Source organism: Aquarana catesbeiana, linkage group LG01 (genome assembly GCF_042186555.1).
Source record: "Aquarana catesbeiana isolate 2022-GZ linkage group LG01, ASM4218655v1, whole genome shotgun sequence".
NCBI classification, from domain to species: Eukaryota; Metazoa; Chordata; class Amphibia; order Anura; family Ranidae; genus Aquarana; species Aquarana catesbeiana.
In genome coordinates, this window is record NC_133324.1 from 888,136,238 (window position 1) to 888,151,312 (window position 15,075).

The 15,075-nt window shown below is 41.5% G+C and overlaps 1 protein-coding gene across 1 annotated transcript in view; it reads right to left on the reverse strand.

The window, feature by feature from the left end:
- GRK4 (G protein-coupled receptor kinase 4) overlaps positions 1 to 15,075 on the reverse strand; it is a 341,746-nt gene that overhangs the window by 15,525 nt on the left and 311,146 nt on the right. The window contains exons 9-11 of the mRNA XM_073610875.1: positions 11,312 to 11,502; positions 8,716 to 8,753; positions 5,525 to 5,614 (exon numbers count right to left, since the gene is read on the reverse strand). Coding sequence (XP_073466976.1) covers positions 5,525 to 5,614; positions 8,716 to 8,753; positions 11,312 to 11,502 — 319 coding nt within the window. The remainder of the gene's footprint in view (positions 1 to 5,524; positions 5,615 to 8,715; positions 8,754 to 11,311; positions 11,503 to 15,075) is intronic.

The following is a 15,075-nucleotide window of genomic DNA, read 5'->3' on the forward strand; positions in this document are numbered from 1 at the left end:
ACCGCCGGGTCCAGGGGACCCGGCGCATCACGGATCCCGGTAAATGGCCGCTGATCGCGGCCGTTTACCATGTGATCGAGCCGTCAAATGACGGAGCGATCACATGTAAACAGACCGGCGTCATCTGATGACGCCGGTTCCTCCCCTCCCCTCCTGTGCACCGATCGGTACACTGTGAGCGGGGAGGGGGATGGATGGATGTCTGCAGCACTGTGGGCTGGATGTGTAGTGCCCACAGCGCTGCACAGAGACATCCATCCATCCATGCTCAGCCATCCCTCACTACTAATGCTGTGCAATACTCTGCAATACCCCCACAATACTCTGCAATGCTGTGCAATACTCTGCAATACCCCCACAATACTCTGCAATACCCCCACAATACTCTGCAATACCCCCACAATACTCTGCAATGCTGTGCAATACTCTGCAATACCCCCACAATACTCTGCAATGCTGTGCAATACTCTGCAATACCCCCACAATACTCTGCAATACCCCCACAATACTCTGCAATGCTGTGCAATACTCTGCAATGCCCCCACAATACTCTGCAATGCCCCCGCCATACTCTGCAATGCCCCCCGCCATACCCCGCCATACTCCGCAATACCCCGCCATACTCCGCAATACCCCGCCATACCCCGCCATACTCCGCCATACTCCGCCATACTCCGCAATACCCTGCCATACCCCGCCATACTCCGCCATACTCCGCCATACTCCGCCATACCCCGCCATACCCCGCCATACTCCGCCATACTCCGCCATACCCCGCAATACTCCGCAATACCCTGCCATACTCCGCCATACCCCGCCATACCCCGCAATACCCCGCCATACTCCGCAATACCCCGCCATACCCTGCCATGCTGAGCCATGCTCAGCTGTACTCGGCCTCTGTATGTGGCCAGGCTGTGGAAGTCTCACACATGTGGTATCGCCGTACTCAGGAGGAGCAGGAGAATCTATTTTGGGGTGTCATTTTTGGCATGTACATGTTATGTGGTAGAAATATTGTATAAATGGACAACTTTGTGTTAAAAAAAAAAAAAGCGTTTTAACCACTTCCCGCCCACCGGCCATCATACAACGTCCTTGACTTTGTGCGGAGATATCTGAATGATGGTTGCAGCTACAGGCATCATTCAGATATCAGCTTTTTCAGCCGGCGATTCCCTACACCATGAGAACGATCATAGCAGCTGTTCCACTGCTTGATCGTTCTTACGGGAGGCGAGAGGGGACGTCCCCCCTTCCCGCCGACTTGCGGTGCTTCTACCGACTCACCGCTACGATCGAAGCCAGGATCTTTTTTTTTTTTTTTTTTTTTTTTAATTTCAGGCTTCCCAGCCTAGAGGTGAGATGTGAGGTCTTATTGACCCCATATCTCACTGTAAAGAGGACCTGTCATGCCATATTCCTATTACAAGGATGTTTATATTCCTTGTAATAGGAATAAAAAAGTGGTCAAAATTTTTTTTTTTTGGAAAAAAGCATCAAACTAAAATAAATAAAGTAAAATGAACAATAAAAAAAAAAAAAAAAAAAATGTTTAAAGCGCCCCTGTCCCTGTGTGCTCGCATGCAGAAGCGAACGCATACGTAAGTCCCGCCCACATATGAAAATGGTGTTCAAACCACACATGTGAGGTATCACTGCGATCGGTAGAGCGAGAGCAATAATTTTGGCCCTAGACCTCCTCTGTAACTCAAAACATGTAACCAGTAAAAAATTTTAAAGCGTCGCCTATGGGGATTTTTGAGTAGCAAAGTTTGGCGCCATTCCACAAGCGCGTGCAATTTTGAAGGGTGACATGTTGGGTATCTATTTACTCGGCGTAACTTCATCTTTCACATTATGCAAAAACATTGGGCTAACTTTACTGTTTTGGTTTTTGTAAAGCACAAAACATTTTTTTTTTCCAAAAAAAACGCGTTAAAAAAATTGCTGCGCAAATACCGTGCGAGATAAAAAGTTGCAACGACCGCCATTGTATTCTCTAGGGTCTTTGCTAAAAAAACATATATAATGTTTTGGGGTTCTAAGTAATTTTCTAGCTAATAAATGATGATTTTTACATGTAGGAGAGAAATGTCAGATTTGGCCTGGGTGCTCCAGAACGCCTGAAGGTGCTCCCCTGCATGTTGGGTCTCTGTATGTGGCCACGCTGTGTAAAAGTCTCACACATGTGGTATCATCATACTCGGGAGTAATAGCAGAATGTGTTTTGGGGTGTAATTTGTGGTATGCATATGCGGTCTGTGAGAAATACCCTGCTAATATGACAATTTTGTGGAAAAAAAAAAAAAGTAAAAAAAAAAACCTTGATTTTGCAAAGAATTGTGGGAAAAAATGACAACTTCAAAAAACTCACCATGCATCTTTCTAAATACCTTGGAATGTCTTCTTTCCAAAAAGGGGTCATTTGGGGGGTATTTGTACTTTTCTGGCATGTTAGGGTCTCAAGAAATTAGATAGGCCGTCAGTAATTCAGGTGTGATCAATTTTCAGATATTCGCACCATAGCTTTTGGACTCTATAACTTTCAAAAAGACCAAATAATATCCACCGATTTGGGTTATGTTTACCAAAGATATGTAGCGGTATAAATTTTGGCCAAAATATATGAAGAAAAATTACTAATTTGCAAAATATTATAACAGAAATGAAGAAAAATGTATTTTTTTACAGATTTTTCGGTCTTTTTTCTTTTACGGCGCAAAAAATAAAGAACCCAGCAGTGATTAAATACCACCAAAAGAAAGCTCTATTTGTGCGAAAAAAAGGACAAAAATTTCATAAAGATACAGTGTTGCATGACTGAGTAATTGTCATTCAAAATGTGAGAGCACCAAAAGCTGAAAATTGGTCTGGTTAGGAAGGGGGTTTAAGTGCCCAGTTGTCAAGTGGTTAAGTATGTAAAGTCACATTCCATTGCGACTGTTTCTCTTTAAAATTACATTGCTAATACAGGGTCAATAACACCCCTGCATAAAAATGGGGGGTGGGGGGGAGTATGCTTTGGATTGAAAAGCCACCACAAAATGTAGAATATTTTCAGTGGATGGCATGTTGTGGTTTTGCAAAACACGGTCCATTGGATGTCTATTTATACTCCTTTTACAGGTAACTTATTGGGTAGAAGTGACTCTGTGGTGACAGGGCACATATTAATGCAAGCCATAATCGAAATCCAAGCCATGGGTGACCCTGTTGGCACCACCCGGCTCTACCAAAGTTGACTGAAAACTCAATCCAGGTGTTAAAATGCTACCAGATGCAGCCACTGTTCTGGTATCCCATGCAGCCCAAGGTGCCGGCTGTCTGAATAATATAGTCAGCATGGAGATTTTTCCATCCATGGTGTTTAGCGTGGATGGGGAAATAGTTATTTTATCTTTCGCAGCTTGTGGGCTGAAAGATGAACATCTAAAGTGTATGGCTTGTTAAAGAATAAAGGATACTTGTACTGAGAGAAAAATACTATTTCCTTGGTTGCAGTACTTTAAATCACTGACCTGGAACAAGCATGAGGATTAGAAAGTCATATCGAAGTCAGAAATCCTGATCTATAGTGCCTTGAAAAAGTATTCGTACCCCTTGAAATGTTCCACATTTTGTCATGTTACAACCAAAAACGTAAATTTTTTTTAGGATTTTCTGTAATAGACCAACACAAAGTGGCACATAATCGTGAAGGGGAAGGAAAATGATAAATGGTTTTCAACATTTTTTACAAATAAATATCTGAAAAGTGTGGCATGCATTTGTATTCAGCCCCCTTTACTCTGATACCCCTAACTAAAATCTAGTGGAACCAACTGCCTTCAAAAGTCACCTAATTAATAAATAGAGTCCACCTATGTGTAATTTAATCTCAGTATAAATACAGCTGTTCTGTGAAGCCCTCAGAGGTTTGTTAGAGAACCTGCTGTGTGACGGATTTGTGTACTGAACAAACAGCATCATGAAGGCCAAAGAACACAAAAGACAGGTCAGGGATAAAGTTGTGGAGAAGTTTAAAGCAGGGTTAGGTTATGAAAAAATATCCCACACTTTGAACATCTCACGGAGCACTGTTCAATCCATTATCCAAAAATGAAAAGAGTATGGCACAACTGCAAACCTAGACCTAGACCGACCATCCACCTAAACTGACAGGCCGGGCAAGGAGAGCATTAATCAGAGAAGCAGCCAAGAGGCCCATGGTAATTCTGGAGGAGCTGTAGAGATCCACAGATCAGGTGGGATAATCTGTCAACTGGACATCTATTAGTTGTGCACTCCACAAATCTGGCCTTTATGGAAGAGTGGCAAGAAAAAAGCCATTGTTGAAAAAAGCCATAAAAAGTCCCGTTTGCAGTTTGCGAGAAGCCATGTGGGGGACACAGCAAACGTGTGGAAGAAGGTGCTCTGGTCAGATAAGACCAAAATTGAACTTTTTGGCCTATGCTATGCTATGTGTGGTGGAAAACAAACACTGCACATCACCCTGAACACACCATCCCCACCATGAAACATGATGGTGGCAGTATTATGTTGTGGGGATGCTTTTCTTCAGCAGGGACAGGGAAGCTGGTCAGAGTTGATAGGAAGATGGATGGAGTCAAATAAAGGAAAACCTGTTAGAGTCTGCAAAAGACTTAAGACTGGGGCAAAGGTTCACCTCCCAGCAGGAGAACGACCCTAAACATACAGCCAGAGCTACAATGAAACGGTTTAGATCAAAGCATATTCATGTGATAGAATGGCCCAAAGTCCAGACCTAAATCCAATTGAGAATCTGTGGCAAGACTTGAAAATTGCTGTTCACAGACGTTCTCCATCTAATCTGACAGAGCTTGAGCTATTAAGCAATAAAGAATGGGCAAAAATGTCACTCTCTAGATGTGCAAAGCTGGTAGAGACATCCCCAAAAAGACTTGCAGCTGTAATTGCAGAGAAAGGTGGTTCTACAAAGTATTGACTCAGGGGGGCTGAATACAAATGCACGCCACACTTTTCAGATATTTATATATAAAAAAATTTGGATACCATTTATCATTTTCCTTCCACTTCACAATTATGTGCCACTTTATGTTGGTCTATCACATAAAATCCCAATAAAACATATTTACCTTTTTGGTTATAACATGACAAAATGTGGAAAATTTCAAGGGGTATGAATACTTTTTCAAGGCACTGTACATACTTGATCGGTGACAATTAAAGTACTGGACACATTGTAGCAACAACACCTTTAAATAAATATCATTTTCAGCAAGAGAGATTAGCAACGGCAGCCATCATATTCTCTTAGAACAGGTTACCTTGAAGCAGCTGTGCCCACCCTCCTTTAAGTTCTTGCCAAGCAGTGTGTGTATATGAGACCGCATGGAGACAAAAGGCTACTGTGGCCACAGAAAGATGTACTGGCAGCTTACAGACTATTAGAGACAGCTAAATTGTGGTAATCATATTATATTTGTATAAAGAAGAGGAATTCCACTGTAAATATTAAGAATCAAAATAAGACTCGTACCCATGTAGCCCACGGTGCCAACCCTGCCACGGATAGACTCTCCTTCAGGGATTTGCACAGCTAATCCAAGATCGGAGATCCTGATGTGCCCTGTATGATGAAAGAACATTATATGAGAAGGCTTCATGCCACAGGGAATAAGATATAAGGTTCTACAGCTGGAGACTTAAGCCTCGAACACACGGTACGATTGTTGGACAACTGAGCGTCTGATGTTTGTCAAAAGGGCGCGTGCCAGGATCTTGTCTTGCATACCAACGTTACACAAATTGTCGTGCGTAGTGACGTACTACGAGGAATTTCAGCTCTTGAGCGCCACCCTTTGGGCCCCTTCTGCTAATTTTGTGTTTAGTGAGCATTGATTCCGAGCATGCGTGTTTGTACTTTTGACTTTTGTGTGACGGATTTGTGTACTCACCATCCGAAAATCTGACGTGGAGTTGTCGTTTGACAAAAATTTACTAGCCTGTCATCCAACATTTGTTGGCCGAAAATTGCAAAACAATTGTTGAAAGGAGCGTACTAACGGTAAGAACTTCGGACAACAGTCTGTGAAACGACAATCCCCTTCTGATTTTCGTACCGTGTGAATGAGGCTTTAGAAAGAGAGAGGGATATTTACTAAAACTGGAGCACTCAGAATCTGGTGCAGCTGTGCACGGTAACCAATCAGCTTCTACCTTTAGCTTGTTTAATTAAGCTTTCACAATAAAACCTGGAAGCTGATTGGTTTCTATGCAAAGCTGCACCAGATTTTGCACTCTCCAGTTAATAACCCCCAGAAAGTCTACCAAAATGTGTACATATGAAGGCAGATGGAAATATTTATAGTATGCTTTACTGCACAAACAGGTTTATTTAATAAGGGAAAGAGAAATTTTGTACCAAAAACAATCAATTAAAAAAAATGTATCAATAACCAGTAAGGTAATCTGTAATCTGACTGCTTTCATGTATAAAAATGCCATTGCTTTACCAAATGGAGAGACTGAGCAGTTGAATTTTAGGTTGGTCTATTGTCTTGTTTGGTAGCTAACCTGTTATGTACCTGTTTATAAGTTTTTATTTCTCTCAGCCGGGGAATGCCCAAAGGCTCTGTTTTGCAACTTTCTTACTTCTTTGGAAATACTAATAAAGAGAATAAAATAAATTTAAAAAAATGCCTAAAAGGGAAAGTGTGTGGCATGTCTTTATGGACCTTTGTTGGTGCACTAGTTCGTAGTCATGTTGGAACAGGAAGGGGCCATCCCCAAACTGCTCCCACAAAGTTGGGAGCATGAAATTGTCCAAAATGTCTTGGTATGCTGACACCTTAAGAGTTCCCTTCACTGGAACTAAGGGGCCAAGCCCAACGCCTAAAAAACAACTCCACACCATAATCCCCCTTCCACCAAATGATTTGTATCAAGTGCACAAAGCAAGGTCCATAAAGACATGGATGGGTGAGTTTTGGATAGAGGAACTTGACTGGCCTGTACAGAGTCCTGACCTCAACCCGATTTGGGATGAATTAAAGCAGAGATTACGAGCCAGGCCTTCTCGTCCAACATCAGTGCCTGACCTCACAATGCGCTTCTGGAAGAATGGTCAAACATTCCCATAGACACACTCCTAAACCTTGTGGACAGTCTTCCCAGAAGAGTTGAAGCTGTTATAGCTGCAAAGGGTGGGCCAACTCAATATTAAACCCTATGAACTAAGACGCCATTAAAGTTCACATTCGCGTGTAATGGCAGGTGTCCCAATACTTTTGGTAATATAGTGTATGTAGAGAAAGTTGTTTTTCCTAGTCCTAATAGAATATTCAGTAAGTCATGCAGAAGTTTTGCAATGTCACAAAATCCTTTTATGTGACAATCTGAAATGGTTGTTATCGTCCCATATGAACTATTTTTAAAAAAATGCCTAAATCTGCTGCATCTCTTGTCTATTGGGCCATGTATGGCCATCCTTATCCATACTAATAGATTTCTAAGTCACTGGAACAGATCAAGACTTTTGACTCGCTACATTCTTGTTCCAGATCAGCGACTCTGAAATTAATGAAGCGAGAGGGTCAGCGTGACGACCAGGCAAGTGGCATCTTTAGAAAGGGGTCAATAAAGCCTACATATTTTTCTTATGAAAAAAAAGGGCAAGTTTACTGTCTTTCAGACTTTAGGGTGTCAATGGAAGGAATAGTTCCCCATCCTTGGTGTCAGTAGAAGGAATAGTGTACTGTCATTGGTGTCAGTGGGAGGAATAGTGTGCCATCATTGGTGTTCGTAAGAGGAATAGTGCCCCATTGTTGGCATCAGTAAAGGGAATAGTGCCCCATCATTGGTATCAGTGAGAGGAATAGTGACTCATCATTGGTGTCAGTTGGAGGAATAGTGCCTCTAGGTTGGTATCAATGGGAAAAATAGTGCCCCATCTCTGGCGCCAGGGCCTTACATTCTTAGAAAGAGATAGATAGATTCTTAGTTCTAAACTACTGCTCTATCCACCTGTGCCACATAACCCTTTGTGCCCCAACGACAGATGTTCATTTTAAAGTGAAGCGGGTTGGGCTGTGCTGCTGAGAGAGCGAATCGAAAAACATGTGTGCTTCTGCTGCAGAATGTGAGGATGTTTTCTCCACAGTACATGCAGCTACAGAAGTCAGTGGGAGTTTGTTTTACAGCTTATTTACGGCTTGCTATGAATACCCTGAATGTCCATAGCCCAGGTACAGGTTGGCTTTAAATAATGAGGCAACATATCATGAACACGGCAACTCTGTAAATCTGACTGGCAGTTATCTAATCAGTTTGTCTTTTGCATTCACTAAATAACAATAGTAACAACATTTTTCTAAATATATGTATTGCATAAGCCCTCATTTTCATCACTAATGATACAAAAGGTTTTCTAATTGTGAAAGCTAGCAAACAGTGTGTGTGTGAGGGAGTACCTTTCCTACAATAAACATAGGTAAAGCAAGAGGGCTGTTCTGATCACCAGGTTACCCATAAAAGTTATTGGGATGGATTGGTGCTACATACCACTTCAAGGATGAAAAACTGAATGGGTTTCAAGATTTTATTTTCAACTGTATTTCTCATTTAATAAAACACAACAAAATGAAAGATTTTGTACATTTTCTGTAATGCAGAACATTTTGTGGCACATTAAAAAGTGAATACAAGTGATTCTACCAAACACACACTTACCACGGTCATCAAGCAGAATGTTTTCTGGCTTTAGGTCTCTAAAATTAATAAGAAACAATTAGGGAAACCTTTAGGATCAATGTAATAAAAACAGTCTAAGTTACAACTTGGCTAATAAAAAATCACTATATGTTAAAAAAGGTATCTAAAGCAAAAACTCAGATTCTTTTATTTTTTTGTTCTCTGTGTCCCTGCTGAGGAGATTAGCCCTCTCTATTTGTAATGGTGAACACTGTCACCGGATAAAGTAATGGAATATCCAAAATGTAAAAGCAGTCACCAAAAAAAAAAATAGAGAGGACATATTTCAATATGGACTCTTGTTCTGGTAACAATTAAAACGGGATTTACCCTCACTTAGGAGATATTTACTCTCCTTTCTTGCTGTGTCTCCAAGACAGGAAATTACAGCTGAAAAACCCAAAGAAGTTGTAATCATGTCCTAGTCTATACAAAAATCAAAACTCAAAAAACAAATAGGGAACTTTGGGAATACTTTAAAGCTGATACCCCTAACTATTCAATTTTTTAAAAAATCGACTTAAAACCCCCTTTTACTTACCTGAATCCATTGTCACGGAACAGGTCGTGTCCAAAGTATTATTTTTTTTTGACTGCAGAGTGGGAGGTTCTTTCTACATGTGCCTATGTCGCTTTCTGGGCGACTTGAACAACTCCCAATTGCCTATCCACTGGCCGGGCCCTTGCAGGGTCCAGAGGTCCAGTGTGTGATATTAGGAATTTTGGTTTACCTGTAAAATCCATTTCTTGGAGTACATCATGGACACAGAAGACTTCCAAGAAAAGGTAAACCAAAAATCCTAGTTTCTTACTTATATATATTACAGGACACAGAGGATTTCATATTCATAACTACTTGGGATGTCCCAGAGCACTAAATATGAGTGGGCAAGACAGCAACAAGACTAACATGCTCAAAACACGAAAACAGAATGAGGGAAGCTCCACTACAAGGCCTCCAAGACCTTTTGCCGAAATTGGCATCTGCAAAGGCATGAACATGATAGAACTTGTAAATGTGTGGAAAGAAGACCAGATAGCAGTCTTACAAACTTGAACAACAGAAGTCTTGACTGAGTAAACAGGAACCTTGCCCATGAAAGGTAAAGCGTGAAAGGTAAAGTCCTACATCCGGATGACCATGAAAGCCAAAAAATGTCCCCCCACCTGCATGAGTAGGATGATCCTTCATTGTGAGGAGTATGAGCCTATCAAGGCTTGTTGCTTACAGAAGGTACAAAGGCCTCAACGGTTTCTGACCTGTCACTTTCTTCTTTAGGGGTAAAAGTGTGCTTTTACCCACAGTCACCTTTAGGATGGAGGCATCCAAGGATAGTCCAAACAAGCACTTGCCTTCAAAGGGCAGCCTCTTGAATTCCTTCATGCAGAGAAGTTTCACACACCAAAACTTAAGCCACAGGATCATTCTTATGTTGGCAGACATGGATTCCACCATTCAAAGCTGGCATATGGAATCTTCCTAGCCAACTGCAGATAAACTCAAGGCTCATGGAAATTACCTAGGAACTGCCTGTGGGTCCGAGTCTCTTGAATGGAGCATATGCTTTGCCCAGATTTTAAGGGCTTGGCAAACTCCCACTGAATCCACCAAAGGCTGCAGAGCCACACCCACCATAGAGAAGGATGCCTTACAGATGGCCTGTAGCGTGTAGCGTTTCAGTGCCAACCAGAAACATTAGGGCCACCCCCACTCTTGCATGCGGAGCCCGAGTACAGTCCCTCTTGACCATCAGGCTGTAGTGACCGATCTGGATGAAGCCCTCCTCTACCCCAGCAGGGGTGTTAGGAATAAACCAGGAAATCATAACTAAACCATTGAAAAAAGATCTTCAGAGACAGCTGTAGGTACATCCATCACCTACAGATACTAGAAAAAACTGAGACTTAGCTAAGCTGGGAAGGGTTATACCTAGGCAGAGTTTCCTGCCTTTTTGGGTCAGTGTGCATTCACTTGAAGGTGGCAGCATAACCCAAGTAATCAATATAAAGACCTCTATCCTGTGATGTACAATAAAGAAAACATCACGACATGCCACAGCAACAAGACCAGTTGGCAGTGGGCCCTGACTGCAGTAATGGAGCACCAGTCTTTACTTCTGGAGGAGGTGTCTTGGAGGATCAAGCAGTGACTTAATTGGGTAAAAAATTTATTTTTATTTTTTAATTTGAAACTCTATGACGTGGGTGGGATAAGAATGATGCGGATTTGTTTTACCTGCAGATGGTCTTTAAGAAATATACATACGAAAAGCATCTAAAAAAAAAGGATGTACTTCAAACAGTTGAAACAAAGACAAAAATAGGGGGTAGTGCCCATAGCAAAGAATTAAAAGGAGACAAGTTCAAATTTAAAATGAAAATGCCGCACCTGGTATTCTCCAGTGCTTGTCATGTGACCTAAAACCCAGCCATTCAACCATGAGATCTCTGCTGAAGGGGGTGTCTGATCCTTCTCCTCACCAACATGGCTGCCAGCCTCACCATACAGAAATACATAATAAACCGAACAGCTGCCGCACAGTAATTTCTCACACACACAGCAATTCTCTCTTACCTGTAAACTATTCTCTCCCTCTGAAGATCCTCCAGTCCACAGCATAGCTCTGCAGCATAGAACACAGCTCTCTGCTCATCGAAGCCTGGGTTCCCCATGTTGTATATGTGAAACTTCAGGTCTCCGCCATTCATAATAGTTAACACTAAGCAAAGGGCGTCCTTTGTTTCATAGCTGTAGGCTAAACTAACCTAAGGAACCAAAAGGATATGGTTTAAATAACAATGTCAGCCTATGGACAATAGATAACACTGAATAAAATAGATAACAGATTATCACTCAGGCAGGATTTACAATTGCAGTACATTGAATTTCCAGAATAAAATGATCTTCAGTCAAAGAGCTAAACACACAGATGAAATACACATAAGAGAACTGGTTTTACCTGCCAAAGGATTTGTATTTATATCCATCCAGTACAGAGATTTACAAAACCCCACCAGATAACACAGCCAGGTTGGTGTCCACAGTTTTCCCTACTGCAGTTATGCAATACAGCTTAGTCACCTACCTACCTTGGTGGCTGGGCCAACTCAATATTGAACCCTACGGAGTAAGACTGGGATGCCATTAAAGTTTATGTGTGTGTAAAGGCAGGCATCCTAATATTTTTGGTAATATAGTGTATATTTAATGATTTTTAAATATGCTTTTTTAATTTAGAAGACTGAATTAAAACATGTTTTATATATGCCTGATATATTGTTATTTATAGTTTTACAGATATCTTCTGTTTTTTTAAAAAATAATTTTATCAACTAAGCAAAAGCATCAAGACATCACATGGGAAATGAAAAACAAAAGGAAACCCAAGGATAAGGAGGAGCAGTGAGGCCACTCTCACACAGGGCAGGAATCTGTCCGCAGATCCCCACTGAGCAGGCGGGTGGCTGGTCCGTGCCCACTCTGCTTATGAAGAGCAGGCACAGACACAGCCTGCTCTCCTCTATGGGTAGTCAGCCAAAGGACATCTGATCCAATCTGTTTTGAGCAAATTGGATGTCAGTGAGTGTCAACACATGTCCGTTGACACCCACCGCTCCACAGACGGCAATGGAATGAGGCCTCATTGTTGGTGCCAGTAGGAGGAATGGTGCCTTGTTGGTCGTGTTAGTTGAAGGAATGGTGCCTCATCGCTGGTGTCAGTGGGCGGACTATTACTCCATCATTGGTGTCAGTGGAAAGAATAGTGCCCTGTTGTTGGTGTCAGGGGAAGGAATAATGCCCCACTGTAGACATCAGTGGAAGGAATAATGCACTGTTGGTGGTAGAAGGAATAATGTCCTATCATTGGTAGCACTGGAAGGAATAGTGCCTCATCATTACAGTTAGTGGGATGAATGGTGCCCCAAGGGCCAGATAAAGGCAAACCAAGGTCTGCATCCAGCGTGCAGGCCACCACTTTGAGACCACTAATTTATATTATTCGAGTCTGTTGATTTCTAATTGATGGGTATGGGTTAGTGCACTTTGAACATCCTCTTTTATTGACTTATTCAATGCTGCTACCACAATAGTAATCCAAAATGAAGATCAAGGCTTTCCCCCTGGTTATGACAATTTAAACAATTGCAAATCATTTGCAATACCATGACTATTTAAAGAAAAGTAACTCCAGATATTTTTTGTTAGTTTAAGATAGAGTGGAGAAGGGTTAGAACCTCACCTATGTGGATATAAATATTGGGGTATATTGCTGCCACTCATTAGAACTGAAGAAGCTGCTTGGACAAGCTACAAAATGTCTTCAACGTTACTGAACAAGGCCAGTTGAATGTGACTACTACTAGCCAATCTTTTCTAATAGCCTCCCCTACATCTATATACTCGAATGCAAATGGATCAAGAGCAGTAAAAATGAAGAAACAATATAAAGGGGATATTTAGTAAGGCATGATACATGGCTCTGTGAGGAGCATCGCAGGTGAAATGAAGATCCATTTTTCTTCTAACATAGGCACTTTGTTGCGGCAATGACAAAATGCTCATTATGAGCTAAATTAAATTAACATTCCAGACTGTTTTCTCTCTGTGAAAGGCCCATTCTTGAAGATCCAGAGGCAGCACTCAGCAGCGTCATCAGTTTTCAGCGTGGAGTGGACATTGTCGGCTGTAGGACCCGACCACGTCAGCAGATTTTTGTGTGAAGCAGCAGCAGTGTCACTTCAAAAGCTGCCATCAGGGGTACTGCGGACTCCGCCACCCAGAGACTGAAGCACAAAGGGCCTTCTGTTCTGTGTGCAGAGCTACATTTATAAAGTCAACTTTATCACTTGGACACTTTCCTGGTCATTCCAGGAGACATTGCTGTTGCAAGATCATGGATTGTACCAGCTTTATTCTACCAGCCATGCAAGCTTCTACAAAGCAACAACAGAAATCAAAGTGGACTTTTGAAGCAGATGTCAAAGTGAATGATGTTTCCTTTGCTAAAGTGCTTTGCATCATTAACAATTGCCCTTTTAAAAAAAAAAGCTATTTTTCTTTGTTGTTTTCCCAGTGGTTTTGATCCCCTACAGCCTCTTTGCAGCCACCTCATGTCTGCATGTAGTCTAGTGATGGCTGCATAGAATTTCTCAATGTGGTTTTTGCTGGTGGGGACAAGATTTGACCACAACTGTGCAATGTGTCTTGAAACAGTCACTTGTCTCCATCGCAAAGCCCATGTGACAAGGTGACAAGGCAGGAGAACAGTTGGGAGACAGGTACAGAGTGTTGTCACCCTATAACAGGAAATGTGTTAACAAGGAACTTAATGGCAGAATCAATAAGTATTATTTTCATAAAAGCTACAGATATAAAATGTTGACATTTTTGAAATTACATTAAAATGTTAAAGCTTATATCATTTTAGTGGCTAAGTTTTCATATAATTTAAAGCATTTTTTTTTGTTTTGGATCCAGTAGGAAAGAGTTAAATGCTGGTGGACTGAAGTACCCACAAGCTGCTTGGACCTCTCTGGATATTCTGTATCTGTACCACAGCCCAATAAAGGGTTTTTGGTTTAAATGCACATTAAAAGAGACGTTGCGGTTGATTTACTAAAGGCAAATAGAATGTGTACTTTGCAAAGAGTTTCCAATCACGTGCTCATTTACTAAGCTCTGGACACAGCCTATTTGCCTTTAGTAAATCAACCCCATTGTCATATTGCACATGCCCTGGCAAGAGGAGCATAGGGGGTGGTCAGGGTAGGGGGGAGCTCTTTGTAGAGACACTGTCACTTTAACCTGCATGAAAACCTGTACCTTTAAGGGGAACCGGAGATACAACCTTGCCATTGTTGACTTTTCCTTTGCAAAATGCTTGTTGTCTGGCTGTCAGCCATTGGCCTTTGGTCTTTGAGTCACTGACCATGAACAAGACTACCAATTACTTCATTTTGGCTTCAATGACTGTGTGCTTATTCAGGGTCAATGATTAAGAAAGGATTAAAACCAGAGGCAGCCAGACAATTTGCATTTTTCAGAAACAGGTCAGCAATGCTTAAGTGCCAAGGCACAATCAATGATTTATCTCGGTGACTTATCTATTGATTGACACTTACATCTGTAGTTTCAATTAGACAAAGCAAGACAAAAGGCAGTCAGACACTGCTGCGCTGTCTCTTTTGCTAACCCATAATGATCTGGGAATCATGTGTCAATGTTTAATTACATTTTAAATGTTTAAGTGACAAATTTTTAGCCATCTAAATTTAAAATGTTTATTTAAAAAAAAAAGCAGAAAACTAAAAAGGACTGCATACATATACTAGTAACAA